Here is a 27,491-nt window from a genome sequence, read left to right as displayed (position 1 = left end):
TTTTTCTTTTTGGGTAAGATGCTGAATTTGGGGAGTCTCAGTTAAGAATGGAGCCTCTTCTTGCTGTAACCACTAAACCGCAGTGTAATAAACTACTAGGGGGTGTAAACTGAAAAATGATTTTTGCTCCCTTTTGCTAATAGGATCCTTTGTTTTTTCTTTAGCTGGACCTTGTGAAAGCAGCGTGGAGACCAAGGCAAAAGGAGGCCACTAGATCCTAGAGCCATGGAGCTTCCCAGTTACAGCAAGCAGTTGCTGCAGCAGCTGTACACACTCTGCAAGGAGCAGCAGTTCTGTGATTGCACCGTCTTCATTGGGACTGTTCATTTTAGAGCGCACAAGATTGTTTTGGCGGCTGCCAGTCTGCTTTTTAAATCCTTGTTGGATAGCACAGGCACTATCTCCATTGATGCTTCTGTGGTGACACCTCAGGAGTTTGTGCTGTTGCTGGAGATGATGTACACTGGCAAACTCCTGATGGGGAAACACAACTTCACCAAAGTCATCTCTGTGTCAGACTGTCTGCAGATGTTTGATGTGGCTGTTAGTTGCAAAAACCTCCTTAGAGACCTCCTCAGCTGCTCAAGTCAGGATCAGATAGTGAGAGAGGACTCCAGTCAGACAGCAGAGTCATCTGGAAACAGCACTGAAGCTGATAATCTGCCCCAGTCTGAAAAAACTCCTGCAGAAGAAAAAAACAGATACCCTGAACCCTCAGAGAGTGTCCCCTTCTCCTGGCTCTGTAGAAGCAGAAATGGAGGGAGACGTTTCTCTTCCTGACCAGGAGCTTACCACAAATCACACCTGGGTTCCACAGGACATGATGCTGAGCAGCTCTGGGTCCTTCAGGGCAGAGTCAGGCTCTCATCTGTGTCTGTGCCGAAGAGGAGCCTGCTGAGCCTCTGGAGAAGACATGAAGAATGATTTAGGTGAGACGTTACAGGTCTGGGCACAGCGCTGCCTCTTAATGATTTACAACCCAGTTGCATTACACTTTCTTGGTATGCAGGATCTTTTTCTCTGCATTTCTTCATTCTAGTTTACCCTGGGTTGGTAGCAGCATTGGTGTGTACCCCTGTTCTGTAGGGACTTTTTTCCTCTGGCATGTTCCTTAGGCCTTCGTGATTGTTTCTCTCTTAGTGCTTTACCAGAGCTGTAGTGAGCAAAACTTTTCTATCCATGCATGTGATTGCATCTGATGTACAGTGGGATCTGTGTTAGTGCAGAACATGGGGTGGTAACACAATCTTTGTAACAGTAAGTGCACAGGGTTGCCTGCTAATACCACCTTATCTTTTAAACTTGTGTTCAGCATGGGAGGAAAACAGAGGCTGCAATGGATTTAAAATAAATGTTCCATTTATAACTAGTGTTAAATAAACTGTTGGTTTTTCCTCCAGGCTGCGTGATATCTTTAGAAGGGATTTGTGAGTCACAGTTTTCATATTACAGCCAATGTGCTGGTTACAAACTGATGCTTTTCAATCACATCATGCTTTTTGTGAATCCCTTCAATTAGCAAATAACTCATCTTGTTTCTCTCACACAGCAGCAGAGAGCAAAAGCTGTAAACTGGATTTCTTTCTCTGATACGAAAGTGTTTTCTCTGAGGCCCATTCTAATGCCCAGGCTGTGCTGAGAAGACTAGAAGAGTGCAGAGAAATTGATGCCTCTCAAAGGGAGGTAGGTGTGTTTATTGGAAAAATAATACAAGTCTTTTCTTCTCCACCCTGCTGAGGGCTAGAATAGTTTGGGCCCTGTTTAGGAAATCTTTTCATGGGGAAACTGGGGCTCTGGTGCTTTGTTGTTTGAAGGGCAAATCATGCTCACCTGAACAACACCCTTGAGAAGCATCTGTAAGAGCAAGCTGCTCCTGCGTGTAGGTAAGGAGGTAAGTAAGTAGGTAAGGTGTCCTGCCCTGAAGACATCTTCAGTGCCTGGTAGGAGAGCTCTGGCACTCCTGTTTATGGCATTTGCTTAGGGAACTGTATCAACAGGGCAATGACTGACACATGAGATCCCCAAACAGACTTCCTGAGCCCTTGGTGGAGGCTTGCTGTGGAACATCTGCTCTGCTTTGCTTTGCAGGCTGTTCACCAGGAGTGTCACAGGTGGGGACAGATGTGTGGCGTGTTGGCCTGCTGTCCCATGACGCTTCTCCTGGTGGCGTGCCATTTTAAAAGCAGTCATTGCAGGTGAATGATGCTCAGGTTGGTGTTGGAAGATAGTTAAATCTAGGGCTTGGTTAACACCGGAGGATATCGTGGGCTCTGAACAACAGATGCCAGCCATCATGGTAGCTCAAAGCCACCAAAGAAGCAGCAGGTTTCATCTGCAGTGGCACTACTGAAGTTCCTGTATTTGTGTAGTGGCCATGCAGGAGCTGATTGAGGGGCACAGCTTGAGCACAGTGTCTGGGGAAGAGCCGCAGCTGTGAAGCATTTGCTGAGCTCACCTGGGCTGCTTCTGATGGAGATGTTTTCAGGCTAGGTTGCCTGGCTGCATGAATTGCCCTCTGTAGCTTTTCTGTATGTAATGAACTAAGAGCATGGCAGTTTTGTTGCCAACATTTTGGAGACTCTGTGGTTAGCCTGACTTTTGACGTCGAGAACTCATGTTCCCCAGATTAGAGGGCAGAGACCTGTAGGTTTTACAAGCTCACTGGGAGAGAAGCTGTCTGGGTTTTAGTTACCAGGGCCCAGCAGTACCAGCATGTCTACATGACATGGGATGTTTTGGCCAAGACAGCTTTCTGCTTTTGAAAACCAAAGTCAACATCTTTACTAGAAAAAAAAAAAAAAAGAAAAAAAAAAGTATGACAGCAGGTAGGAGAATTCCTTTGAGGAATACAGATTTATTTTCTGATGAGCCTTTGAATGTTCACGGGAGGAAAGTCTGCGTTCTCTTAGTGGCTGACCCCTTTGATGGTGTTCAATTTAAAAATGCTGGAGCTTCAGGAGGTAGATGTAGGTACTAATTCATAGTTGCAGCTGCAAGCCTGGTCAGGCTGACGAGCACCTTTGAGTGTGTTGCTCTCTGCGTGCCTGCAGAAAGATTACATTTCTGTGTGTTTGTTCATCTTCCAGATTAGAAAATGATGTCAGGTTTAAGGTTTTACCCATTGGTAATTGAAGCTTGACTGGAGCAGCACTGCAAAGGGGGTGCTGTACTCACAGGGCACGGACAGGCGCTGCCAGGGGGCATCCTGTGCCAGTGTGTCCCCCTCACCTGCTAACACCCCTTGCTGCAGGTAGGCAAGTACACTGCCTTACTTCTGTAATGGCTTAGGAGCCCCATTTTCTGTTGCTTTGCAGTAACTATAATGTTTTGAGTTTCTTCAGGCCTGGCAGATGAGGTTGGTGGGCCCTTATATGCCATATGCCCTGCCCGTTTTGCTCCCAAATGAGCTGTAAGGCCCAAATGGGGGAAGCTGCAGAGCTCAGAGACAGTCTGGGTATCTGACTGCAGAATGGCACCTGGACAATTTTTCTGTAGCTGTAAATAAATGCTGAATAAATGAGAAATGGATTTTCTTTAAGCCTTGCAGAAAAATCACTTCTCAGCTGCAACAAGCATGAAAAGTGTCAGCCCCAAAGGCAGTGGGGAGGGGGGATGCAGCTCAGTGTAAGTAAGGGCTTAGGCAAAAACTCTCAGCTCAGCCTATTCCGTTGCTCTCTGAGCTCCTGCTGGGATAAGCAGGATCTGTCGGTGCTGGCACCGGGCTGGGCTCTGTTTTCAGCAGAGGGTGTTGCTTTTACCCCTAAGGGCCCTGTGTTTTTTTGGGGGCCACCACACAGTGGTATATTTGATGCTTAAAGTGTAAGTTCAGCTCAGAAGAGCCCAGCTCGGGATGTGTAATTAGGGCTGAAATTGTGTCAGTGGTAGGAAATCATTGTTTTTTTTCCTCTCTTGTTGTTGTTGTTTCCTTTTCATATTATTTTACCAGTCACTTGCTTGAAGTCTCTTGGGTGCCTCAGGATAAGTAAAGTCAATTTGGAAGCCAGTGAGATGTCTGTAGATGTAACCACGCAGTGCGAGGAGCTGCCTTTTCTTCATGCTGAGCAGTCTGGTAGGGAGTGCTTGCCGTGCTGCAGAGGAGAGTTCCCATCCCTCGTGCCTGTCCTCCTGCTCACGAGTCCTTTCTGGGTGTATTGTCCCTATATGCAAGCAGTATTGGGTTTTTGACGCACAGCACTGGGGCTCGGGAGTGTTGGTGGGGGTTTTATCAGCTGCTTTTAGAGCAGAGGCTGGTCTGGCTTTAAGCTCCTTAGGTTTCAGTGAGAGTTTGCTTTAGACATCTCCCTGTTTCTGTTCCTTTGCTCATGTTTGCCCTATGTTTTATGGGGTTGTGCTGTGCTTCCTTTCAGCATTGCTGCCTTATTTCCAGGTACCTCCAGCAGAAGTTTAAGTTGCAGGATTTTTTGCCTTGCTTTTGTCAGAATTTTTACTTTTCTCTAAGATTGTTGCTACCTTCTGCTCCCTGGGCTGAAAAATGCAGATGTACCCTTATAAGTTGGTTTTCTATTTAAGATGATGTGTTTTTGGGGTGTTGTTTTTGTTTTGAAGTCTCTCTGTGTAACTCACATAAACTATTCCTATCTAATTTGGTTCTGGCCTGGATGAAACCTGCTTGGAAATGAGAACAAGACTGAAATTGCAGTAATTTGGGGAAGCGTAGAAGAGCTTTGCTGGTGTCAACTCTTATCTTCCTGTGCTCTCTTAGAGAAACTCAATTCAAATTATTGCACAGCTCATTTGTTCCCTCTTCTACTGGTTTCAGATGAAGTGGGGGAGCGTTGATTCTCTAGTGCAGAATAAATGTCACTGTGCTTGTGGATCATTTCCACTGCATATGGGCCTGTCCAATTATCGCTGTCCTTCATTTGCAGCTGCAGGAATTTCTGGATGCGGCGGAAAAAGGTTTGCTGTTACCTTCTGCATCCTGATTAGGAGCACGAGCTTGCAGGTTTGCCTGTTTTCCTGGTGGCAAAGCTGCAGAAACTTTTTCATTGCTCTGGTCTTCTTGCATGGAAGTTTTGGCTGAGCTTTAATTCTTGTGCACAGCAAGCAGGAGCCAGCATCCTCCATGGCACCTTCCTGATGTTGGAGTCTCCCTCGTAGGTCACTTACAAATGCAGGTTTGGTGGGGGAGGAACCACAGACAAAACATTTCAGCGAGCTGAACTAGCAGTGGGAACATAGTTTTCCCCTGATTACTGTATGCCAATGGTATATCATACATATAATGTATTGTACCAGTGGTAACTGGTTGACTTCATGGCTCAGTTGTAGTCGAGGAGCTTTTCTGTGGGCCAGATGTGAGCTGGACACTGCTGTTCATGCCATTGGTATTGCAGGCATTGGCTTTGTCTGTGCTGGGCTGTGGTTTTCTGATGGCTTTTTTATATTTTCTTTATGTTATGCACATCAAAAAGTACACTGTAAAAACAAACAAACAAAAACCTAAACCAACCTGCATTCGCAGAGGCCTGGTTGTTACATCTCTGAACTGGCTGCCTGCAGTTGGAGACTTTGCAGCTGGCCATGGATTGTGCAGCTTTCCTCAGGGAAGGGAGCTAGGGCTGAGTTATTGACACAGAATTTACCGTGCTCAGGGGTGAGTCTTGGAGCTGAGTGTGTCTGGGATTATGAGGGAAGGGTTTAAAGCAAGGTTCGACTGCCACCCTAAGCCTCCTGGCTTTCCAGCCCGTCTCTTGAAGAACCCTCCCACCACTTCTAGGTGCTTGCATTAGTGCTGAAGCTGCTGCTTAAGGGAGATCACTCAGCAGTAGTCAAGTGGCTTTTTGCAGAGATCTCTTGCACCTGAGGCATGTCTCACAGTGGGAGCAGAAGCACGGATGAGATGTGAAAATCCACCTACAGGAAAAAGGTGAGGCTGTGGATTAGCGGCCAGCTGGATTTGCGGTTGCACCGCCTGCTGCTCTGCCTCTCTCCCCACATCCCTGTGTGAAATCTGCAGGCTCAGTTATGGGTCATTGCACGTGGGATATTCACCACTTTCCCACCTGGTTTACTCCAGGGAATGTTAGAAGAAGCACAAGAATTTGAAGCATGAAGGAGAAATGGGGAAGAGCAAGAGATCCTGCAGCAGGATGAGGGGATGTAGCAGCGTAGGACCTGAAGGTATTAGGAAAGAAATCCCCCAAATGTGGAAGTTGATATGGAGATAGGGGACATATCTTCTGTGGTGTTTCTTACCCCAGGGCTGCTGTGGAACTGGGGAGGTTTAAGATGAACTGGGGGGACATTTTCATGGTGTGTGATCGTTGAGGTACTACTGGTAGGGCTGTGAGCAGCTGGGGCATTGCAGGCACCACGACTGACACCCGCAGTCAGGGATGAACTTCTCAGTGGACTTTGGTGCCATTTGGTGGTACAACTCAAGCTGAAGTCAGTTCTTAGTGACTTGGTTTCCCTGCCCCCAGGGAAATTGCCCTCAGCCTGTCTCTTGCCCCAGTCTGGAAGCTGACTGCATGCTGCTTTGTGCCGATTTGGCCGTGAAGGGTTTTGCAAGTGTCCCATGCAGTGAAAGCCTGATAGATGAGGCTACGACACGTGGGCACCTTACCACTGAATGGAAGCTGGGATTCCAGCTTCATAGCACTATTTCTCCAGTTCTTCCAGGTTCTTTGGGAGCTGTTTTTGCTTCAAAGTAAGTCTAAAATGCACCGTGCACTCCTTCAAAACAATGCTAAAAGGCTGTTGCTCCCACTGAGCAACGTGTCTGAGGAAAGGTCTTCCAGAAGCAGACTATAAATAGCAGAGCCTTTCAGTTTCTGAAAACTCATTTCCATTAACGAAAACCATGCACCGAGGAAGGGATGTTAAGTGGATCTCTAGGTAGTAATGCTGTGCTGATTTTAATTAAAAATAAATAAATAAATAAATAACAACAATGCAAGTTACTTTTCATACATATTAAAAACATGCATATGGCAAGGTGCTGAGCACCTTTAGGAAGGTGAGCCTCGAGATATTTTGCAGGATCAGCCTCATCTGGTAGGGGCCAGACATGCAAACCTTGAGAACAAACACGATCTGGTTATCAAGTCTTATTAAAAATCGATGCTTGGATTAAAAAATACCTTTCAGCTTGTTCTTCAGCACATCTGCTGCATCTCTCTCTCTCTCTTTTTTTTTTTTTTTTTATTTATTTCATTTATAACAGAGCCCTTCATGTCTACGTCTCTCTGTTTGGCAGGAAAAATGCCATTAGTGGGTAAGAACTGGGACTCCTGCAGCTCCCCCTCTGTGGACGCTCCTTGCAATAGGTCATTGCACTGTCACGCTGCCCTAAAATATGAGCATTTACACCTGCTAGGAAAAGCAAGTCCAGCATCCCCCTGGTGTGGCCTCAAGCAGTTACATTCAGTCTTTTTATCATAGAAATAAAAATGACAATGACAGCAGAAAATGGCCGTTATCTCAGGAGCTGGGCTAAGCTCTCCACTTCAAAGGTGCTTTTATAGCATCCCTGGAGTCTCTAATAAAGGATGCCTGCTCTGAAAGGCTGGCATCTCTTGTGGAGAGCTGGGGAGCGTGTGTCTTTAGGGGCAGTATTTACAGCGTTAAAGGGCTCCAGGGAAATGGGAGCAAGAGTTCCAGCTTATTTCTTTTCCTTTTATTTCCATAACTGCACAGGCTTGTTTGCCTCTGGTTGCTCTTTTGGGTCACTGGAGTGGATTTTGGAGCTCTGAGCTTGATAACCAGGTGTGCTGAGAGCCCACAACAGACAGCACTTGTGTGCCTTATCTCCAAAGCATGTGCCCAAAGCTAGGAGATACGACTCCATTGTGATTTGGGGATGGGAATTCCTAAAAGTCCCACCTAAAATGTTCTCTGCTCTCTATGCAAGTGCTCTCCTTGTTCTGCACTGATATCTTGTATTCCCTCCTCTAGTCTTGGGCTTCTTAAATAAGTGTTTACAATCTTAAAAGGTCAGCTAGCTATTGGCATTTTGCTGTTAGGAGAGCCCTGGTCTGAAGAGGATTGTTTGGGGCTGGAACGGGGCCATTCACCAGCTCCCATCGGCAGGACTCACTGCAAGGAGAAGAGCTGGCAGGCAGGGCTTGTTGCCCTCCTTGCTGGGGCTGGTGGCCACAGCCCAGACATCTCCTGGGGCTGAATTCATTGCAGGCAGGGCCTCAGCGAGCTCAACTTCTGTTGATGTGCATGTGTATGTGGGTTTCTATGTTTTATTTTTTTTCCTCTCCTCAAGGAAACCCCCAGAATTCTGCTTTTTTGCTTGTATCAGGCAGTTGGCTGTGCTGTTAAACCTTCCCTGAGCTTTGCCTGTTCTCTTGTATGCTCTGGTTGCCTGTCTGGCAGAGGCAGGGGAACAGTCAGTGCTCACAAAGCTGTTGGACAAAGTGAAGGATGCACAGACCCTTGTGTCCTCACCGAAGCTGTTTCAAGATGTGAATCCCAAGCTGAGAGCAGCCTTGCTGGAGAGGGAACAGGACGGTGGAGAAGCCCTGCAGCAAACAGGTAGAGAACTGGGCACAGTTCTGGCAAAATGAGTGGGTAACCACACAGACAAAGCACCTTCAGCAACCTGGTCACGTCCCCCTGGCAGGCTGCAGTGCTCCAGCATTTGTTCAATCCTTGTATCCTTACTCAGATACAGGAGGCTTATTGTGTGCTGGCTACGATCCTGGCGTGTTTCTGTTCCACAGCAGCAGGTTGCAGGCAGTGCAGGGCTCTCCCCGTTGCTGCCTGGAGGTTTGGATCGATGGCTGCACAGCCAACGTGGGCCAGAGCACAGCTGAGCCTCAGGATTGAAAGCTCCTTTCTTAGTGGAGTCTGACACAAAGTAGTGGCCTTGCAAACCTGGTGTTAACCTCCAGCTTGCTTTATGGCTTTGTGCTCTGTTAGATAAATGAGACGTTTTCCTTTCACAGAGTTTAAAGAGAATCATAAAGTGGTTTTTCTCTGCTGCTTGTGCTTGGGATGAGCTTTGCTATTCACTTAGATCTTTCACAAAGTCTCACTCGCTTCAGGAGCCTGTCAGTTCCTTCAGACTGACTTGTTTCTTCTCTTGTGCTTCTGAATCCCTTTCCCCCCAGAGAGCACGAAAGAGGGAGAGATGCTGACTGCTCGTTTGCTGGGATGCAGGGAGGAGCTGATCCAGAGCGTGACACAGCTGAGCCCCATCATAGAGTTCCTGGAGGCAGCAGAAGAGGGATTCCTGACCGCCTCGGAGAAGCGGGTAACAAATCCGTGAGAAGGAAAGCTCTGTGGGCGAGGGGTGTACGTGTGTGTCTGCAAGGCACTGTCTTTCCACGTGGTTTGCCAAGCGAGGGGCTAGCCTCACAGGGTGATTTCCCTTTGCACAGCATGGACTGCTTGTGAGCTGTGGGAATAATGAGAGCTGAACTGGGAAGGGTGCCTCAGGGTGAACTGGCCAGTATGCAGATTGTCCCCAAAAGCTGCAACTGGGGCAGAGGAGGCACCCAGTGTTTCTCAGTCTATTTAGATACCTTTTTGTGAGCCACTAGAAGACTCTGCAGTGCAGTTTGTTTTCAGCAGAACCGTTACAGCCCTGTGCTGCCTGCATGTCATCACATCCTTGTGTACTCAGTTATCTTTCAGCTGGCTCTCCCAGCATCTGTTTTCTTTAACTCTGGGCACACAGTTGCCTGCAAGTGTAGCAGACCCATTGACTGATTTTTATTTATTTATTTGCTTATTGTTTGATGTCTTGAATGCAGCAGTTGGTGTGGAGGACTATTGCTTTCCTGTAAGCAGTTGCATTATGTATGTTGATTTGAAGAAGCCATGAAGAGGAGAAAAAAAAAAAAAGTAGTGTAAAACCTGCTTTCTTTTTTTTTGTTTTGAGGCGAGCTGGCTGTACCCTGCCAGTACAGCTGAAACTTGCAGGTGTCCTGGCGTGCTGCGTTCAGCACATAGCTTGCAGCCCTCCTGTCCTAGTTTGTCACATCAGTTAGTTCCCCTGACATAGGATTATAGGGATTGGAAAGCACTGTTGTGCTCAGTGACATGAATGATGTCTGCTTTCTGTCTGAGTGAGCCTGACCGGAGCCACGACATGCTGCTTGAAAACCCTTGCTCATCTTGTAAATGCCTCAGTTTCTGTCTTGCTCCCTTGCACGCAATCCCTGACAAGGTTTCCAGCACAGGGCAGCCTTGGATATAGCTACAGCTGATTGCAGGAGGGCCAGAGAAAGTGCTGCTAGCAGAGCATCCACCTTGTCCTCGTGGGCTAGGGGGTGAGTAGCAGCTGATGAATTTTCTCCTCTGAAAGCAGCACGTCTGAGCCTGGGAGGGGATGTGAGAAGAGGGAGAGAGGTGTGAGTGCAGCAAAGGACTTGGAATATGCCAGGGTTGTTGTGGCTGTCAGCAGAGGTCTGCAAGGGTGCTGAGCTCCCAGCCATAAAAACTGCATCAAAAGTGGGGACTTTAGAATTTTTCTCACACCCCTGTTCACATCGGAATCCAGCCTTTGCTTTTAAAAGCTGCACCTTTTCCCTGCACTCTTTTTTTTTTTTTTTTTTTTTGTGTATGTGGCCTTCATAAATTCAGGTAGTTAAAACACAGCCATTTTTTACCTCCCTTCCCATGTGGGAAAAAAAAAACACAACAAAAACCATTCTGCTGTCATAGTTCTGACCCTTGGGCATAGGATCCGGTATTTAATTGCGTGATCATACGCTCTGGTGTTCACAGGACTTCTGCCTTGGTGAAGGGGTAGTGTTATTCAATATTTCTTTTATCCTCTTCAGTTGCTGCCTGCTCCCAGACTGTTTGCTGCAGAGCCTCCAAACCCTGCTCTGAATACAAAATTCTCTTCTTCTCTATGGGTTCCCTTTTTGCCCTTGTTTTAGCTGCACTGGGAGGTGAAGCACAGGAAAGTCAGGTGCAAATTGCCAAGTGTAGACTGAAGTGAGGAACAGGGGTCCTAGGGGTTCTTTTGTCTTTTATTTATTTATTTATTTTTTAAGGTCTGCTTTATTTGTTTGTGCTGTGTTTTTTTTTTTTTCCCTAGACAAGTGGAAATGTGCATAATTATTTCAAAGTTAACTTGATTACAACGGTGGAACTGTGGCATATGTGCGCTTGAGATCTCTGGTGTCTTAGGTGTGGCACTGGGAAAACTTACATGGAATTCAGCTGCCACCTCTGAAGGTTTCATCTTACCCGATTCCTGCAGAATCACACAAGAGCTCTGGGCTGGCAGGGATACGATCTAGTTCTCCAAGGTTTCATAAAGATGAGACTTTTATTTTTCTTCTTGCAGTTACTGCCTCATTAGTGACACATTTATTCATCAAGAGAAACATGAGTCCTACATGTAATACCCTTTTTTTCTAGACAACTAGGATCGTTCTCTGCCTATTCCAAGCTGTGCATGGAGCAAGTCTGTTTTTTTTTTGCTCAAAAAACACTACATGGTGAAGTGAAGCCCCTTTGCAACTCTCAGGTTTTGTAGAGAACTTTTTGTCTAGCAATTCCATTTGTTGAGTGCTTAACTTTGTGTCTTTTTTAGTGTTTGAGAGGATGTAGAGTGGAGGATCTGGGGTATGGCTTGGGTGCAAAATCTTAAGAAAAGAAAAACACATTTGGATGAAATGGAAGGGAGGGATAATCCCTTGTGCATGGCGTCCCTTGGCTTAGGTTGTCACATAGTTCAAAGTCACCAGTCCATGGTGCAGCCCTGAACCTGGAGCAGTAGAGTGGCTGTAAAAAAAACACCACCCATCTTTTCCTTCTGTCCAGACCTCTTCGAGAAGGGACTGGGCATTTTACCAGCTGGTAGCCGTCTGGTCTATATGTTGATATCTCACCTCATTGAAGTGTTGGCATTCCCCCTTCTCATCTGGTTGTGGTAAGGCAGGGCTCTCAGGTGACTGCAGACCTTGCTGCCACGGTTTCCAGCCTGCCTCACCCCACCTTCCTCTTCCTGCTTTGCACACCTGGCTCCTGCTTACTTCTCGCAACATCCCTCCATCACTCTACTCCTCTCCAGCTCCCCTGCGTGAGCTCCTGCTGCTCTTCCCTCTTGGCCTTTTATGTTGTTCCTGTTTACCTCCCCTTTAGCTCCACTGCCTACACAACTTGGTGCCCAAATCAAACTGCCTTGGAGCTAGGACAAGTGTTAAAGACCACACAAGCAAGAATATCTGCACAAGATATTCTCTGCCTGGGATATGCATTGACCTTGGGCGCTGCAGGGCTGGTTCTCACTCTTGGCTCTCCCAGCTGCTTTTGTGCAGTAGTTTTTTTTTTTTTAGCTATCTGAAACTGGCCCTTATCTAACATGGGTTACAAAGGCCACCCCTGCAGCCCCCACTACCAAAACCCTACCACATAACCCCAGAACAGGCTGGTTGAAGTGCAGTGCAGATACCTGCCAGGGAGCAGCAACAGGTTCCAGTATGTGCTCTCCAAAAGGATGCTATTCTTGTACCCCTCCTGTGTTCTCTTAAAAGATGACTTCAGACTGAGAGACCAAAAGTCAGCTTAGTGTGAATTAGACGGAAGGATATACCAACAAGTTCACTAACAGAGTTCTGGCTATAAAAGGACAGATTTTTCGAAATGAGAGAAACTAATTAATGAGTTCAGCTGCTCATAAGAGCTCAGGAGGAGCTGTTGGGTTCTTTTCTTTTATGTTAAAGGTATGAGAACTGTCTGAAGTTTGCATCCCCAACAAGAGAGGAGAATTTGTATGAGAGGTTGCAGACCTGAGTGAATGTATAACTTGAAGAGGAATATTAGGCCAAGTAAAGAACCTGCCAGGAATGGCTCAAACAGCAGACAGACAAAGAAATTTACTTTAGAGGTCTGAAAATGTATGTAATTAGAGAGGCTTGCAGCATGTCAGACTGTTGGGAATCACAGTGTATACTGAGATAAGTAACAAACGTTTGATCAAGTAAAGAAAAAGGATAATGAGAGGAGATGACCCACAAACTCATGGCTAAGCCAAAGGACAAATCCAGGAGAGCTTTGGTGAAGAGATACAAGAATAGAAATTTCCTGAAGTGAAACCCCAACTCTGAGAGCAAAGGGGATTCTGGCTCATCATCCAGCAGAGTGGGGGAGCTCACACACATAGTTATGAGAGCAAGGTTTATGGATGCATTTTTCAAGCTGGGAGTAGTCCCTACAAAGGGGCTAAAACTAGGACATGTGTGTAGGAGTGGGAAGCAGTGATCAGGCAACCAGAGCTATGGCTGCACAGGAATATGCACTGGAAAAGGCTGGAAGGCATATGTAATTGAAGCACTGCATGTAAGTAAAGAAATGGGATAAAATGAAGCAAAGGTGTTCAAGTAAATTGTTTCTGCCTGACCTGGAATCTTTATTTGATGAGATAAAAATGGGGTTTTCTGCCTCAATCTAGACTTGAGCAAAGCATTTGAATTTCATGTGGGAAAATTGTTAAACTAAAGGAAATGATGATCCTAAAAAGAGGATGTAGCTGATTGGAAAATAACTACAGGTTGTGCTGAAGGCAGGACTGACATGTTGAAGCAAGGTTACCAGTGGCTTTCTTGGTACTCAATTAATTGTATCACTAATGTTGTTGACACAAATATCAAACCATGCTAGGAGGACTTGCTGATGAGCAAAACTGGGAACTTTTGCCTACACAGAGGAGGATCTGCAAGTGGGAGAAGAATTGTCTGTACGGGGATGTAAGTAGTGAAAATTGAATGATGCAGTCGTATAAAGTTCAGTAACAAGAGGTAAGAGTAGTACCTTGTCTGAAATACTGTGTGCAGTTCTAGTCGTGTCCAAAAAGGATGAATTTGTACTGAAGTAGAGGCAGTTCTGCAGTTGTTAAGATCAGGGGAGTGGAGAAGCTATTCTACAAGAGAAGCTGCTTTATTTAGACAAGTATACTGAAGACTGAGAAGGAATATGATCATGCTCTTATAAAGAAATTGGAGAGGAGGAATAGAGTAAATACAGAGTTTAGAAGAGCTTTTTAAGCTAAAAGATAGCGTTGGCACATGAACTAGTGGGTATACACTGGCCATGAATAAATTTAAGCTGAAAATTAGAAGAATCAACAGGGGAATGAGACTGTAGAAGAGCTTTCCAACCAGAGGAAAGTGAGCAAAATGGATAACTAGTTTTAGGATAGATCTTAATAATTTTATTTATGGGATTGTATAATGTAGTGTTTATGACAGCAGTGAGATGGACTGGTAACCTACCCAGTTCCTTCCAGTTCTACATTATAAATGCTTAGGAACACAGAGAGTAGGTCAACATGTATTTGGGAGATGGCTTTCCCTTGTAGGAACCTTGAGCTCGAATTTAGTAGGACCCCTGTGCAGGAGTCTGTGTGTGTGTGTACACACTTCTGTGATCCCCTCTCATTCCCCACGAATCTGTCTGTACTGGCTGAGCTGGAGAGGTGTTACAGTGGCATACTAGAGCTTTTCCAAGCTACCCTGATTATGTCTCACACATAAGATGTCTCATGTGGCCTCATCATAGAAATAATCATTCAATTAATAGAGTGTTTATTTAATGAGTCATCTTTTTTTTCATCTCATCTTCAAGTGACAAACAGAAGAAATGGGGGAAATGAGGGAAAAGAGACTGCCAATTTAAAAAGTATTTGCTAAGAACATTAGATGAAAAATTGTTTTGAACTCTGTCCTTGAAATATTTTTGTTTGTTAACAACTTGCAAGAGCAAGAGCTGGTGTAAGAAACCACCCAGATAGTTTTCAAGGTTTCAAATCATAAAGTCATCTGGGTTGGAAAAGACCTTCAAGATCATAGAACCATAGACTCATTTAGGTCAGACCTCTTAGATCATAAAGTCCCATTGTTAACCCAGCACTGCCAAGTCTACCATGAGACCGTGTCCCTAAGCACCACATCTATGCATCTTCTGAATACCTCCAGGGATGGTGACTCAACCACTTCCCTGGCAGCCTGTTCTAATGTCTCACAACCCTTTTAGTGAAGAAATGTTTCCTAATATCCAATCTAAACCTCCCTGGTGCAATTTGAGGCCAATTCCTCTTGTCTTATTGCTCATTGATCAAGTCCAACCATCAACCTGAGCAACCAAGTCCTATCACTATATCACATCCCTTAGTGCCACCTCCCCATGTCTCTTAAATACCTCCAGGGATGGGGACTCCACCACTTCCTTGGGCAGCCTGCCCCAATGTTTGACCACCCTCCCATGAAGAAATTATTCGTAATAGCTAATCTAAACCTCCCCTCATGCAACTTGAGACCATTTCCTCATGTCCACTGAGGAAAGAGACTAACACTCTCCTCACTACAACCTCCTTTTGGGTAGTTGTAGAGGGCGATAAGGTCTCCCCTCAGTCTCCTCCAGACTAAACAACCGTGGTGCACTCAGCCACCCCTCTTATCTCTTGTTCTTTAGTCCCTTTGCAAGCTTTGTTGCTCTTCTTTGCGCACACTCGAGCAACTTGATGTCCTTGTAGAGAAGGGCCCAAAGCTGAACACAGTATACAGGGCACAGTCTTACCAGTTCCCTGTACAAGGGGATAATTGCTTAGAATCATAGACTCATGTAGGTTGGAAGAGACCCTTAAGATCAACTCCAACCATCAGCCACATCCCTAAATGCCACATCCACTTCCCTAGTCCCCCTGACCATGCTATTTCTGATGCAGGATGCCATTGGGCTTCCTTGGCACACTGCTGGTTCATGTTCTTATACTCTGGGATGTGTTTAAATTCTCCTGTAACTAGCACCCCATAACATTTCCCAGTTAATCAAATTAAAGGAAGCAGTGAATATGGATTTGCTGCTGTTCTTAGCACTGTGATACTGTCCCTGTTTCATTAGAGCTATCCAGGTCTAGGAGTTTGTAGGAAGCACTCGCAGTTTCTTGTCTGTTTCTTTGTCACAGGCAGTTTTGGATTGCTGTGAAGGCAGCTCTCAGAGGGAAGCCATCAAAAATCTGCTCAAGAAGCTGGAAAAAGAGAAAACCTTGAAAGCTGAAAGTTTGGTCAGACTTCTGGGGGTTGTGAAGGCATCATTCCCTGGTCTCCACCTTCTGCTAGACAACTTGGTGGTAGCAGCAAATGTCTCTGATGACAAAGGTATGATGGGTGCACTACGTTCAGATATATGGGGGCTTGGTTGAGGGAATTGAGAGGAAGTCTGGTTGCTTTTTATGAACTTCCGTGCGTTCTTATAACCTTAATTTTGTATCAGGGAATGAGATGGCCATTTTATTCAAATAAAAACTGATTTGGAGCACTGGGGTGAGAGGACTATGCCAAAAAGAAGCCTGCTGCTTTGCAATGAAATGAGCGATGTTGGGCAGAAGCCTGTTGCTCTCCTTCCTTGAGTTTGATGCTGAAACTAGGCTATCATGTCTGGAAAACAGGAGAACTCCTCCTGCTAGTGTCAAGTTACTTTCCATGTTTGAGTCACTTAAATGCAGCAGCATGATTCTCCATAATGGACAGAACAATTTTCACATAATAAACTCTTCACAGGGGAAAGCATCTTTGCCAAACTCTGATCCATTGGTGACATTAACTCATGGTATGTATGTTGGCTGGCTTTGAAAGCAAATATCTAAAACTTCCCCAAACTCACAGATGTCTTGACATTGAATGTAGACAATGACTTACCTGGCTGCTGTCTTTGTGAATTTCTTTTTGGTTCGCAGAGATTGTGGGCTTTTTCCAGATCTTATATTTGACATATGAACGTAGTTTCTGAGGGCTATCTTATCATCACCATTTTGCCCTCCTGTGGGAATTACTAGAGCGGTATTTTTGCTCAATTAGCCTCTTGCCTTGTAATTTCCATTCACATTAAAAGTGACCATGCGGTTCTGAGGTTTTAATCTACTCAGTGCCAGGGAAACTTAGCTGGGCTTTGGTCCTCCCCTAGATCCAGGTAGTGTTTCTGCAGACCATGATTATTAACTTGTGGTCTCCTGGCTGGAGTAGACTGTGCTGATGGGTGTCCCATACTTGGTGTCCCCAGTAGACATCATTGCAATGGACAGCTAGTCCCCTTCTTATTTCTGGTGTTTTTTTTTGTTGTTTTTTTTGCCTGCCTATGGTCGTACTGGGACGTGGAGTCCTCAGCTTTCAGTTGGTGGAACAGCCTTCCGAGTTGGGGTGGATTTAGGCACAAGTCTGAGCAATTCAGATAGAGTGGCAAATTTCCCTGGCTCTTAAGTGACTTGAAAATTAAAAGCTAAATCAATATGCAGTGAAATGTAAATGATTGTTTAATAGAAAGCAAAACTGCACTCATAATGCTGATAACTTCTTCTGTAGCAAACATTCCCGACAGGCAGTTTGCTTTGTCATTTGTTAAGCATGATTGCTTTCTTGAAACACCAGACTCCCAACATGGTTAATTATCTAGTGGTAATACCCATTCCGAGGAGGAGCATTGCTTAATTACATAGAGTTGAATCTCCTCAAATTGCAGCTTGAACAAACAGAAGTACAAATATTTCTTATCAAGAAAATGAAGAGGGAGGGAACGATTTGAGCTGCTAGTGGTAGCCCTTGCCTGTCCTGTAATGTAGTGCTAAGAGACAGGAGTGGTGGGGAATATGCTCTGGTTATGGAGCTCACCTTGGTATGATGGTGGGATGCGGGGAATGCATTTGTGACAACTCAAGTCTGTGTAATAAAATCAGAAACATTTTGATAGGATAAGGGGAAAAATATTTTTATTTGTAAACCACTCCCTGATCCATATGGGGCATATACAAGTCATACCTAAACCTTACAGTGCTAAAGTGCTCGATGAGTTTCCCTCATCTTCACCAAGATGTCTCCAGTAAGTCTTTTTCCAAGGAGTTTTTCATACTAGCTCAAAATCATCCCTTGATTATTCCACAGTCTCCACTGCCTCCTTCACCACCTTGGAGAGCTTTCTCTTCCTACATGACACTGTGTGTCTCCTAGGTCCCAAGGACTGTATTTTCTTTTCACCAAGCTGTGTGTTTTTCACTGCTTTCCTCCCAAGTAGTGCCTTGTGAGTAATTGATCTTTCTGTTTGAAACTGAACCAAAATGATTAGAGGATGTAAGCATGCAAACAAAAAATATGCACAGATGTCTTGGATGAACTATAGTTTTTTATTTTGGATTCTCCTATGAAAATATCACTATGCATCTTCTCCAAGTTTGTAACTCTAGCAGTGGAAAAAAAAATCAGGTTCATCTACTTGGCAATTTCCAGCTTTATTTATAAATTAGTCTGGGGACAAGTACAATCATTTTTGGGGACAAGTACAATTATTTTTGGTACACAGTGTATTTTCCCCAAATCTCTTCATTGCCCTGAGTAAGGATTGTGCTTTTTTTTTTTTTTTATTTTTCTTTTTTTTCTTTATTGAATTATTCTGTTGTATTCTCATACTGTGGTATCTATAAAAGGTTGTGGTTTTACTCTAGAGTCATTGTATCTCAGATTCATCAGGTCAAGCCTCAGCAGATTCAGCTTGGAATTAGGTGTGAGAGGAAGGAATGAGGTTGAATTTGCATTTTTTTAGTGTAAGGGGGAGAAGAAGGCGTTACTGCCACTGTACAGTCACAAGTCTGGTTTGATTTCCCTTAACATTTGCACCAATGATGACTCAGCCCACTCAGTTCTTGATTCTGTTGTTATGGGTGTTAGGCCTTTAGGTTCTCCTTGGGTTTTGTATTTGTAAATAACTTTATTTTTTATTTTCCTCTTCAGTGGCCACCAGTGAAAGCACAGCCACTGAGATCATCCTGCGGCGCAGCAAGTTGATCTTGGAGACCATTAGGCAGAGAGCAGACCTGGAGGGCTTGGCTCCAGGGGAAGCAGGATTCACAGAAGCAGTAAAAGAGGTATGAGGGAATGATGCAGTGTGTACCCCAGCTGCCTTTTGAAGCCAGCACAATTTGGTGCTCAGAATCTGGACAAGCCCTAGCATGCACTGAAATCAGGGGATGTTACTTAGGTCAGGCAAGGCATTCAAAGTTGGAGGCATCCCTCTGCAGAAGTGAGAGCATACTGCGTGTTTTATATAAATCTGCAGGAGGTTCTAGGTGAAATAAATTGCCAGTAAGCTTTTCAGTTGGTAAAAATGCAGATATGCAGATACAGAAAATTCGGTTCTGTTCTGGATGGGTGTTGAAATCTTAGAGAAAGCAGAACTGCCAGTGGATTGAAAGGGTTTCCCTTTGAGTCAGTTGTCTGAGGACTTTATCTAACATGATAATGAAATACTCCTAGAAAATGCACTGAGGATGCTGTGATTCTGTATCACAATCGTGCCTTGCCTGTTTGCCCTCTGACAAAACAAATGGTCTCTGTTCATTAGTAAGTAGCTGTGAACTTTTTCCATGAAGCAATCTGCAGTTGCACATTCCTGTCCTGTTTAGCTGCTGTTGGAGATCTGGAAGTGTAAGGTGCATAGTGGCATACACAGATTCTCACTTTGGCTCTCCTTGCAGTGGCTGGCTGAAGAAGATTTGGATTTGGAAGCAAGAGAAAAGCCCAGGGAAAGTTGTGTATGAAAGACAGATTTACAAGTTGGGTAAACTTGTAAACTCTATTTCCATGGAGAAGTAGTTTTAAGTAAGCTGATACCAATTCAGAAAGTCTGAGAATGAATTTATTGGAACTTGGTTTAGTCCTGAAATTCTTTTAGCTCATGCACATGTATCAGTGGAAGGGTAAAGACTTGTTTGGAAAGATTTTTTTTGCTGGTTTCTCAGAGCAGGTTCCCAGCAGAAAAGATGAAACAGAAAAAGTGAACATGCCCTTGCTCCCAGACCATCCATCCCTTGACAGCCCAAAATTTCTGCCATGTGATGTTTTCTTCTTCTTACTTCTGTAGCTACTGAGTATTTCTGCTCAGAAGGAAAGTTCTGAGGCCTCCTTGAAGTCAGCTCTGAGTACAGCACAGGAGAAGACTGTCCAGGCCATCAAGATCTGTCAGCTGCTGTGCAATGTCCACGTGTATTTCCCAGACCTGCAGCCAGTGATGCAGGAGCCAGGGCATGTGGGTAAGAAATGCACAGGCTTTCGTCCTTCTGTGGTCATTCACACCCAGAACTGGGAGTTTTGGGTAGTTTGAGTTGTAGCGGACCTCAATATCCTGGTGGTTGATTGTTTCACAGAACTGCTCTTAATGTTGGGGTTGTACTTGCAGGAGAATTCCCAGGGGTGATCTCTGGATAAACACCTTGGAGTGCAAATTTCTCCTGCTGCTAAAGTGCATCAGACAAACGTGTCTGCTTCTGAGAGTTGTGGAGACTGACTGACCCCATACTGGTATTCCTTAGGTGTGCTTGCAGTTCTCCATGCTAGCCTTTGCTCTGGAGACATTTAAGCAACTCATTTACATTGCTTGTATCTATGTTAGGCTATTTCTCAGAATTTTTATCCATACCTGTGGGGTTTCTTTGATTCTCCTTGTTGCATACTGTTGGATCTATATGAATTTGGACTTCCATTATAATCTGTTGACTTTGTGTATGTGTGAGTACTTCACAGGCCGATTGTGAAAAGCTCACATCTGAGTGCACTTATCTTGTGAAAGGATGACAGTGATGGTGCAGTTTGTAGCCCCAGACTATTTTCTGAGTTAATTGTCTCACCATGCCTTAATTTGGTTTTGCTATATATACACTTTGCGAAGCAAATGATCCCCTAGGAGAGTCCCACAGCAGTAGGGAAATGTTACATACTGTACCAGTTTGGCAAAGGTAATTTCCTGAACTCCAGAAACAAATACATAGCAATAACCATGTGTGAGACCCTGCCCTGAGCTGTGGGATGCTTTCCGGCTCAGCTGAATTGTGCCTCTGCATCCGTCATTTGAAGGAAGAATGCTTAAGAGGATTTGGTGCTTTAATGGAAAAGATAAGAGAACTAGAAAAGTAACTGCAGGTTTGCATTCTCTTGAATGCAACTGTGACTTGCTTATTCTGTTTTCTCACATGTTTTTATGCCATCATATTTCCCAGTTTGTCCACGTATGGATTTTTTCAGCTGCGTAGTCTGATGGATGTGCACGGTGTGCTTTTTATCCAAACGCAGACACGTTCAGTTCAGTCCATCCCTATTTACTTGTGGTGTTAGAGCTGCATAGCTAACAGTGCAGGCTGGGAACACTCACAGACTGCTTGCTAGTTAGAGTAAATGGCTTTTATTAGTCTTATTTTTTTTTTTTAGGGGTAGGAAATTTAATTGGTTGGTTTGACAATTTAAGTCAGAGCCATGATTGGTCTTTATGGATGAACATAAGCCTCCTGGCTTTGACACTTGCCTTTTTTTTTTTTTATGTTTGTCAGTAACAAGCAAAGGAAATGTTCTCTCTCTGCCAGGAAGGGGTAGAGAGAGAGGTGCCATTCATTAGCTTGTCTCATTCTTGAGCAATAGGGAAAGGTGGTAGGGGATTGAAGAGTGGTAGGTGGGATTAGGTGGCTCAGAGCAGTGCATGCATAGAAGAAATCAAGGACTGGGCTTACTGCTCCAGCCATAGGGCTCAGAAGGTCACACGCTCTGCTCATCTTCCTGAAGTTCTTCCTATGTGTTGACTTCCTTAGCCGTAATGGTCCCCTGAGAGATGTCCTATACTGTAGATCCATTATTTGTGCTCAGTTCAAACTTAGGTTCCCTCTTAAAATGTCTTATAATGTTCCCCCTTATAATGTAAAGAGCTGCTGCCAATCCGTGTGGCTTTTTTGCCTGGTCATGGCTCTGATGAAGGTTTCCAGAGTAAAGCTGGTTCCTTCTTATTTGCCATTCCTTCTCTGTTCCCCACTGAAGCTCTGGTCACCTGCTTCACTTCTCTTGACCCTGTCTAACCATGAGATCATAGAATTACAGAATGGTTCGGGTTGGAAGGAACCTTAAAGATCACCCAGTTCCAACCCCCCTGCCACGGGCAGGGATGCCACCCACCAGATCAGGTTGCCCAGAACCTTCTCCAACCTTGTCCTGAACAACTCCAGGGATGGGGCATCCACAGCCTCTCTGGGTAACCTGTGCAGTGCCTCACACCCTCTGAGTGAAGAATTTCCTCCTAACATTCTAGAGTGTGTAAGCCAACAAAAATTGCATGTATCTTTGAACGTGCAGACCACCTTAGCTGTTTGATACCTTGCAGAGCGAGTCAGCTGAAGCGCTCTGGCAGATGCCTGTTTCTCTGGCCCTGATATCAAAGAGAGCAGACTGCTGTTACTAAGAGTCTTTGCAGGGCTTCAAGCCAAAGTTGAGACAAAATCAGGCAAGAAGCAACATGAAAAACAAGAGCCCTGGAAAAATGGTATTTATTTGGTAAAAACGTTTTTGTATGAATCAATCAGAGAAGAATTGCCAGTTACCAGTCTTTCTTTGGCATTCTATGGATCTTTACAATGAACTTCCTTATCTTAGTTTTTCTACTGGTCTCCTTAACTCTGCTATCACAGCTTACCAGCCCTGAATGTTGCGGATTGCAGTTATGGATCAACAACCATGTGGCTCATAGCATGAAATGTGAATGATAACTGAGAGCCTCATGTTTGAGAGATGTGAGCTTGCACTAAAAACGGAGGAAATCTCACATTTCTGAAGAACATATGTGCCCCATGGAGACACATGCAGTTTGCATTTCCATTTGAAAGCTATGGTTTTTTTTTACATCTCTATCACAGAGAGAAAGAAAATATATTTCTGATACCTAATGTAGGTGAGCTGAACCACTTGACAAGCACCAGGACTTCCTGTGGAGGAAGCTTCATCCTTTGATGCCACACTCAGCATCATCAAAATAATGGCTTGGCTTCTCTGATGGAGGTACAATATGAAGTCTGTTGTTTTTTCCTCAGGTCCCTTCTGTAGCTGGGTTGCTTTTACTATTGGCAGCTGGTGCTTAAAAGGACAAGGTTTGTCTGTGCCAGCCAACTCCACAATCTCTTCACTAGCTAGCTGCTTTCCAGGTCTCTGTAGAGTCACTTCTTGGGAGATCTGGTTTGTCAAAATATGCGTAATTTTCAGATCTCAGAGATGTGTCAAGAACTCCAGACAAGAGGGTTTTTGTCTGCATAATGCTGCGTTTAAGAAAGGCAGTTGGCATTTAACTTAGGCCTGAGTCAGCCATTACAATTTTTAAATTGGAGGGTCTGCAAGTAAAATTCCGTTCTTTCCTGTATAACTTTTGTCCATGGCTCCATGCATGTCGGCAAACATTTGACCTTCATGTGCTTCCTGACAGGGGATAGATGCAAAAATGTAGGCAGGGTTTTCTTCCAGCTTAAGCTAAGAAGTAGAAGAGACTGGTCATACATCAAGGGGGTCTCTGCTTCTGGAGTCACATACTCCAGTATCCACCAGGATGACAAACTCAGCAGACCACTTATGAAAGAGAAAGAGAACTCACTGTGAAATACACCATAATTAACAGCAGGATTTTGCTTCCAGTGCTGGATGTCTTTGCCACCAGAGAACACAGAGAAACAAAGTGCCTGAGTCCCAGTGAAGTGCACAGTCAGCAGTTCCTGTCTCAGGCATTGCTGATGTACACAGACCCTCAGGATCTGTGGGCTCCCCGGAAGGTCAGCCAGGGGCATGACCAAGGCAGTTTTGGTTCTGGAAATCTACATTCCTCTAAGGTCATGCCCCCTAACAGGTAAGAGGGTGTCTTGAAGATTGGTGTGACTCTGAAGTCACTTGTCGTGAGGTGCTTCTGACAGCTTTACCGTGCTGACATCCCTTGTAATCCTGAATGGTGCATCACAGGCATAAGAGCAGGAGGGCCAGGGGCTGGCTTGTAGCCCACTGCACTCTGTGGCACAACTTTTATTTGCTTCAGCCGGACACAAGTTAAGCTCCTGCTGCTGTAGCACTTCTAGACATATCCAGTTCTGGTTTCCTTAAAGCTCATATCTTCACATACATTCATCTCTTTTCAACATTCAACGTTTCTGGGAGGTTTACAGATTCTTGTTTGCCTAGATCAGAGAAACTGACAGTGGGTCACAGGAATGTGGGAAGAGACCTTAGAGGTGAAGGGTGCGTAGTGCTGTTTTGACAGAGGGGGGCAAACTGGAAAACAATCTTATGGTCTGTTTTTCTCCCTTGATATAGTCAGGGGTTGGTGGGTCACCGCTTGACATCTTCAGATTTCTGAGTCAGTGTGCATTGGAATTATGTCAACTAGCTTCTAGCTGCTTGGAAATTCGGGGCGGTATCACCATGCAGGGAGAAAACTTGTCTGAGCTCTTCCCGTAGTGAGGAAGGCAGAAATGAAGCTTTTCAAATACAGGATGAATTTCCTGTGCATTGGCAAAAGAAGTCTGCAGTGGTTTCCATGGCCACACAATGCATGGTTCTCATTATAACAAAGAAGCCAGATATATCTGTTTGTATTTTGATTTCTTCCATATGTGTATTCCCTGTGGGTCTTTTCTGTAGACCGAGATCCTAGGTGAGTTTTCCAGCTTTTGCTTTTTGAGATGACGGTGTTACAGGGACTCAGAAAAGCATTAGAGTTTGTAAGAAGTGAATGTAATGAGTGATTTAAAATACCTCAGGGCCCTAACCAGAAGACTCAAAAAGGTTGTAGCAAGATTGTGTTGTCTTTCAAAGAGTTTGTGTTTGGGAAGTGTTCCTGAGGTTTCTTGTAATTAATAGCTGGATATCCACTCTCAATGGCAGAATTAGTGAGACAGCATCATCCCTGAGGCTCAGATGTTCAAACATTTAAGCGCAGCCATAACTTCACACGCTTGAGCAAGAGGCAGACTCGTAGAAGCAACAATTGTTCCAGTCGTCACCAAGTGAGGAGCAAGCTCTTTGGAAAATCTGGATGTTTCTCTTGTCACCTAACCCAGCCCCTGGTACGTGTGGGTGGAAAAGTTAAAGGACTGCTTCTTTGTGCCTTGTACCATGCATTGCCACAACTGCTTTTGTGCAGAGCCATGTGCCACCATTGTGGTGTCTCAGTGTGTCCACTGATTCATGCCCATTCCTGCTGTGCAGGGGTGACTCCCTGCATGGGAGAATTCAGGAGATGAGGAACCAGGGGGCTGGTGTTCAGTCCTGCTGGTCACCACTGAAACAGGAGTTGTTTTGTACACAGGGCTCTTGATGGAAGGAAATAGAGAGGAAGCTGAGATCAGGAAGTGGAAGGTGAACAGTGAGTCCCAAGCTGAAGCTCTGGACAAAGAAGAGGACGGGGCAGGAACCGAAGGAACCACAAGGGAAAGCTTCTTCCAAGAGGAGTTTTATCTGCAAAGCTTGTGATAAGAGCTTCCACTTCTACTGCTGCCTAAAGGTGCACATGAAACGTTGTTGGGTGGCCAGGGGAAAGTAAATCCAATGTAAGGGGTGCACTGAAGTCAAATCTACAAAGAACTGGAGAAACATCAGCTGGAGGTCCATGGAGCGGTGGGGATGGCCAAGAAGAAGAAGAGGTGTCTCCCTGTGGCATGTGGCATCTATGCCTGAGAGTTTGCTCATGCCTCAGGTAGGGTTGGTGATAGATAGCAGGGTGGGAAAAGGGGGGCTTGTCCTAGGGCCCTGTGCACATGCTGTGAAGAAGGCTGGACAACATAATAAAGTGATAGTCTGAAATTTCCTCCCTGCAGCTCTGAGAGTGCCATGTGAGGGAAATGCAGCTCAGCTTGTTTCTCCTGCCCCACTGAGCACAACTACTTTCTGATTAGTTCTTCCCTAATTGGTTTTCCACTTGGCTCATCAAGGAAAAGTGGGGCTACTGGCAAATTTAAAAGCCTCCAAAAATAACCGAGCTGTTCCAGTTCTGTGGCTGGCACAGCAGGACCAGTAAGAGGCGTTGTGTCTCTTTGCCCTCCTTGTGGCCAGCTCGTGGTGCCCAGGTGGGCTGGGATGAAGCTGCGGGAGGCACCTGGCTGTCAGAAGCTGTCCCTGGGTTCCTGTGCTGGGCACTGGTGCTGCCGTGATGTCCCCAGGGATGCAGTACCACAAGCTGATGGAGCATTTTGACAAAAAGCCCTTCTCCTGCGAGGAGTGTGGGGCCAAGTTTGCTTCCAATTCCACCCTGAAGAACCACCTGTGGCCACCTTGGGATGCTCAGCACTGTAATATCCCTCCAGTTCACCCTGGGAGGTGAAGAGTTCCCCACAGAGCCCACAGGTGACGGTGCTCTCTGTCTGCTTGAAGTGCTCAGTGCTGACGTGGTGCTGCAGGGCCCCTGGGATGCAGAAAGAGGCTGAGCAGTACGAGTAGCGAACCTGGGGGCTCTGAGCTTGGGGTGCAAGGGTCAGGGTCAGCCCAAGGGCACTGGGAGCTGCAAATGGCCAGGATGTGCAGGGCTGAAACCCAGCAGGGACTCACTGCATCATGAGAGTCCCTTCTCCCTGATACCCCACTCGTTTACAGGTTCCCATGGTGGATTCACAGTGGCCTGTGGCGTGTTGGAAGCCACTCCGACATTTCCTTTGGAATAATCCTACCTACAGCACCAAACCACAGAGGCCTGAGCCACCACAGCCCAGATTGTGCAGGTAAGGACTGCTCTGTGCTGCATCCCCCTGGATTCATCCCTCCACCCCTTCCAACCCTCTTGTTCTTCCCCAAATCCGCTGTGGTTCCTGTCACCACTTTTGCTTCCTGACTCCACCTTCTTAGAAGGAACCAGTACATAAACCCCTAAGCCCAGAGTGCTTTAGGGTTTGAGTGCTCTGTACTGAAGGCAAGCAGCTTGATGCAGATGCTGCAGCCCTTGCAGTCTGTGTGGGGAAGGGCAAAGACTCCAACCCAGCTGAATGCCAGCCATCAGTGTCCCTTCCTTTACCTCCATGCTTTCTTCTTCACAGGCTGCAACTCACATTCATAAACTGGTTTTTGGGAGCTGAGGGAGAGGGACTGACTGTGTGCAGAGGTGCCTGGTTACTCAGAGGCTGTTAAAAGCCAGATGACACACCCCATGAGATGATAGCTGTTTTGTTGGAGGCCAAATGCTAGGCCTGAACCCAGACTCTTTCTCTTAAAACCTCAGCCATCAGTGGAGAATAGCTCCTTGGATGAAGGAGCCTAGTGTGTAAGATCCCCTGGGCTGGCACTCCTCTAGTGTGTAATCATAGTGTGTTTATTGTCTATGACTGCTTGTGGAGCTAAATTATAGCAATTTTGTGGAGAGAAATATTTAAATTGTTCTTCTGTTTTCTCTTTTGCATCATTAGTGTGTTTAGCTTAGAGTTTGCCATTAGTCTCACGCCTATTGTAATTGCAGTCCTCTGGTGTGAAGCTAAATGTTATTGCCGGAACAGGGCCAGGAAAGAAGGAAAGATGTGTGCAGCAAAGTGACTGCAAAGAAAGTGATGCTGTAAACGTCTCACTCCATTTCATCTCCTATACAGGTGATTCAGACATCAGGGGAAGGAGCAGCAGAACACATCATCTCTTTTGGAAGCCCAGGTTGCTGTCTCCCAAGTCTTTGTGACATTGCCCGAATCCCAGGTGAGGCAAGCTGGCTCGGAGCTGGTGACAGCGACTATGGAGGACTTGTTTGATGTCTGA

The 27,491-nt window shown here is 45.4% G+C and overlaps 1 protein-coding gene across 1 annotated transcript; it reads left to right on the top strand.

Annotated features, from left to right (window-relative positions):
* Window positions 1–225: 225 nt before the first annotated feature.
* Window positions 226–27,491, top strand: ZBTB40 (zinc finger and BTB domain containing 40; the record flags this gene model as incomplete). The annotated part of the gene is given in 19 exon segments (XM_084300221.1): window positions 226–690; window positions 692–867; window positions 869–912; window positions 915–929; window positions 1,550–1,587; window positions 1,591–1,683; window positions 8,328–8,508; window positions 9,087–9,229; window positions 15,899–16,091; window positions 18,711–18,844; window positions 19,840–20,008; window positions 25,072–25,171; window positions 25,173–25,302; window positions 25,306–25,336; window positions 25,339–25,436; window positions 25,440–25,458; window positions 25,922–26,064; window positions 27,332–27,378; window positions 27,380–27,491. Coding segments are annotated over 19 exon segments (2,331 nt in total).

Source organism: Netta rufina (genome assembly GCF_964035555.1).
Source record: "Netta rufina genome assembly, chromosome: 22".
In the NCBI taxonomy this organism is placed as follows: Eukaryota; Metazoa; Chordata; class Aves; order Anseriformes; family Anatidae; genus Netta; species Netta rufina.
Note: the sequence above shows the minus strand (reverse complement) of the source record. Positions and strands in the feature narration are given on the sequence as shown.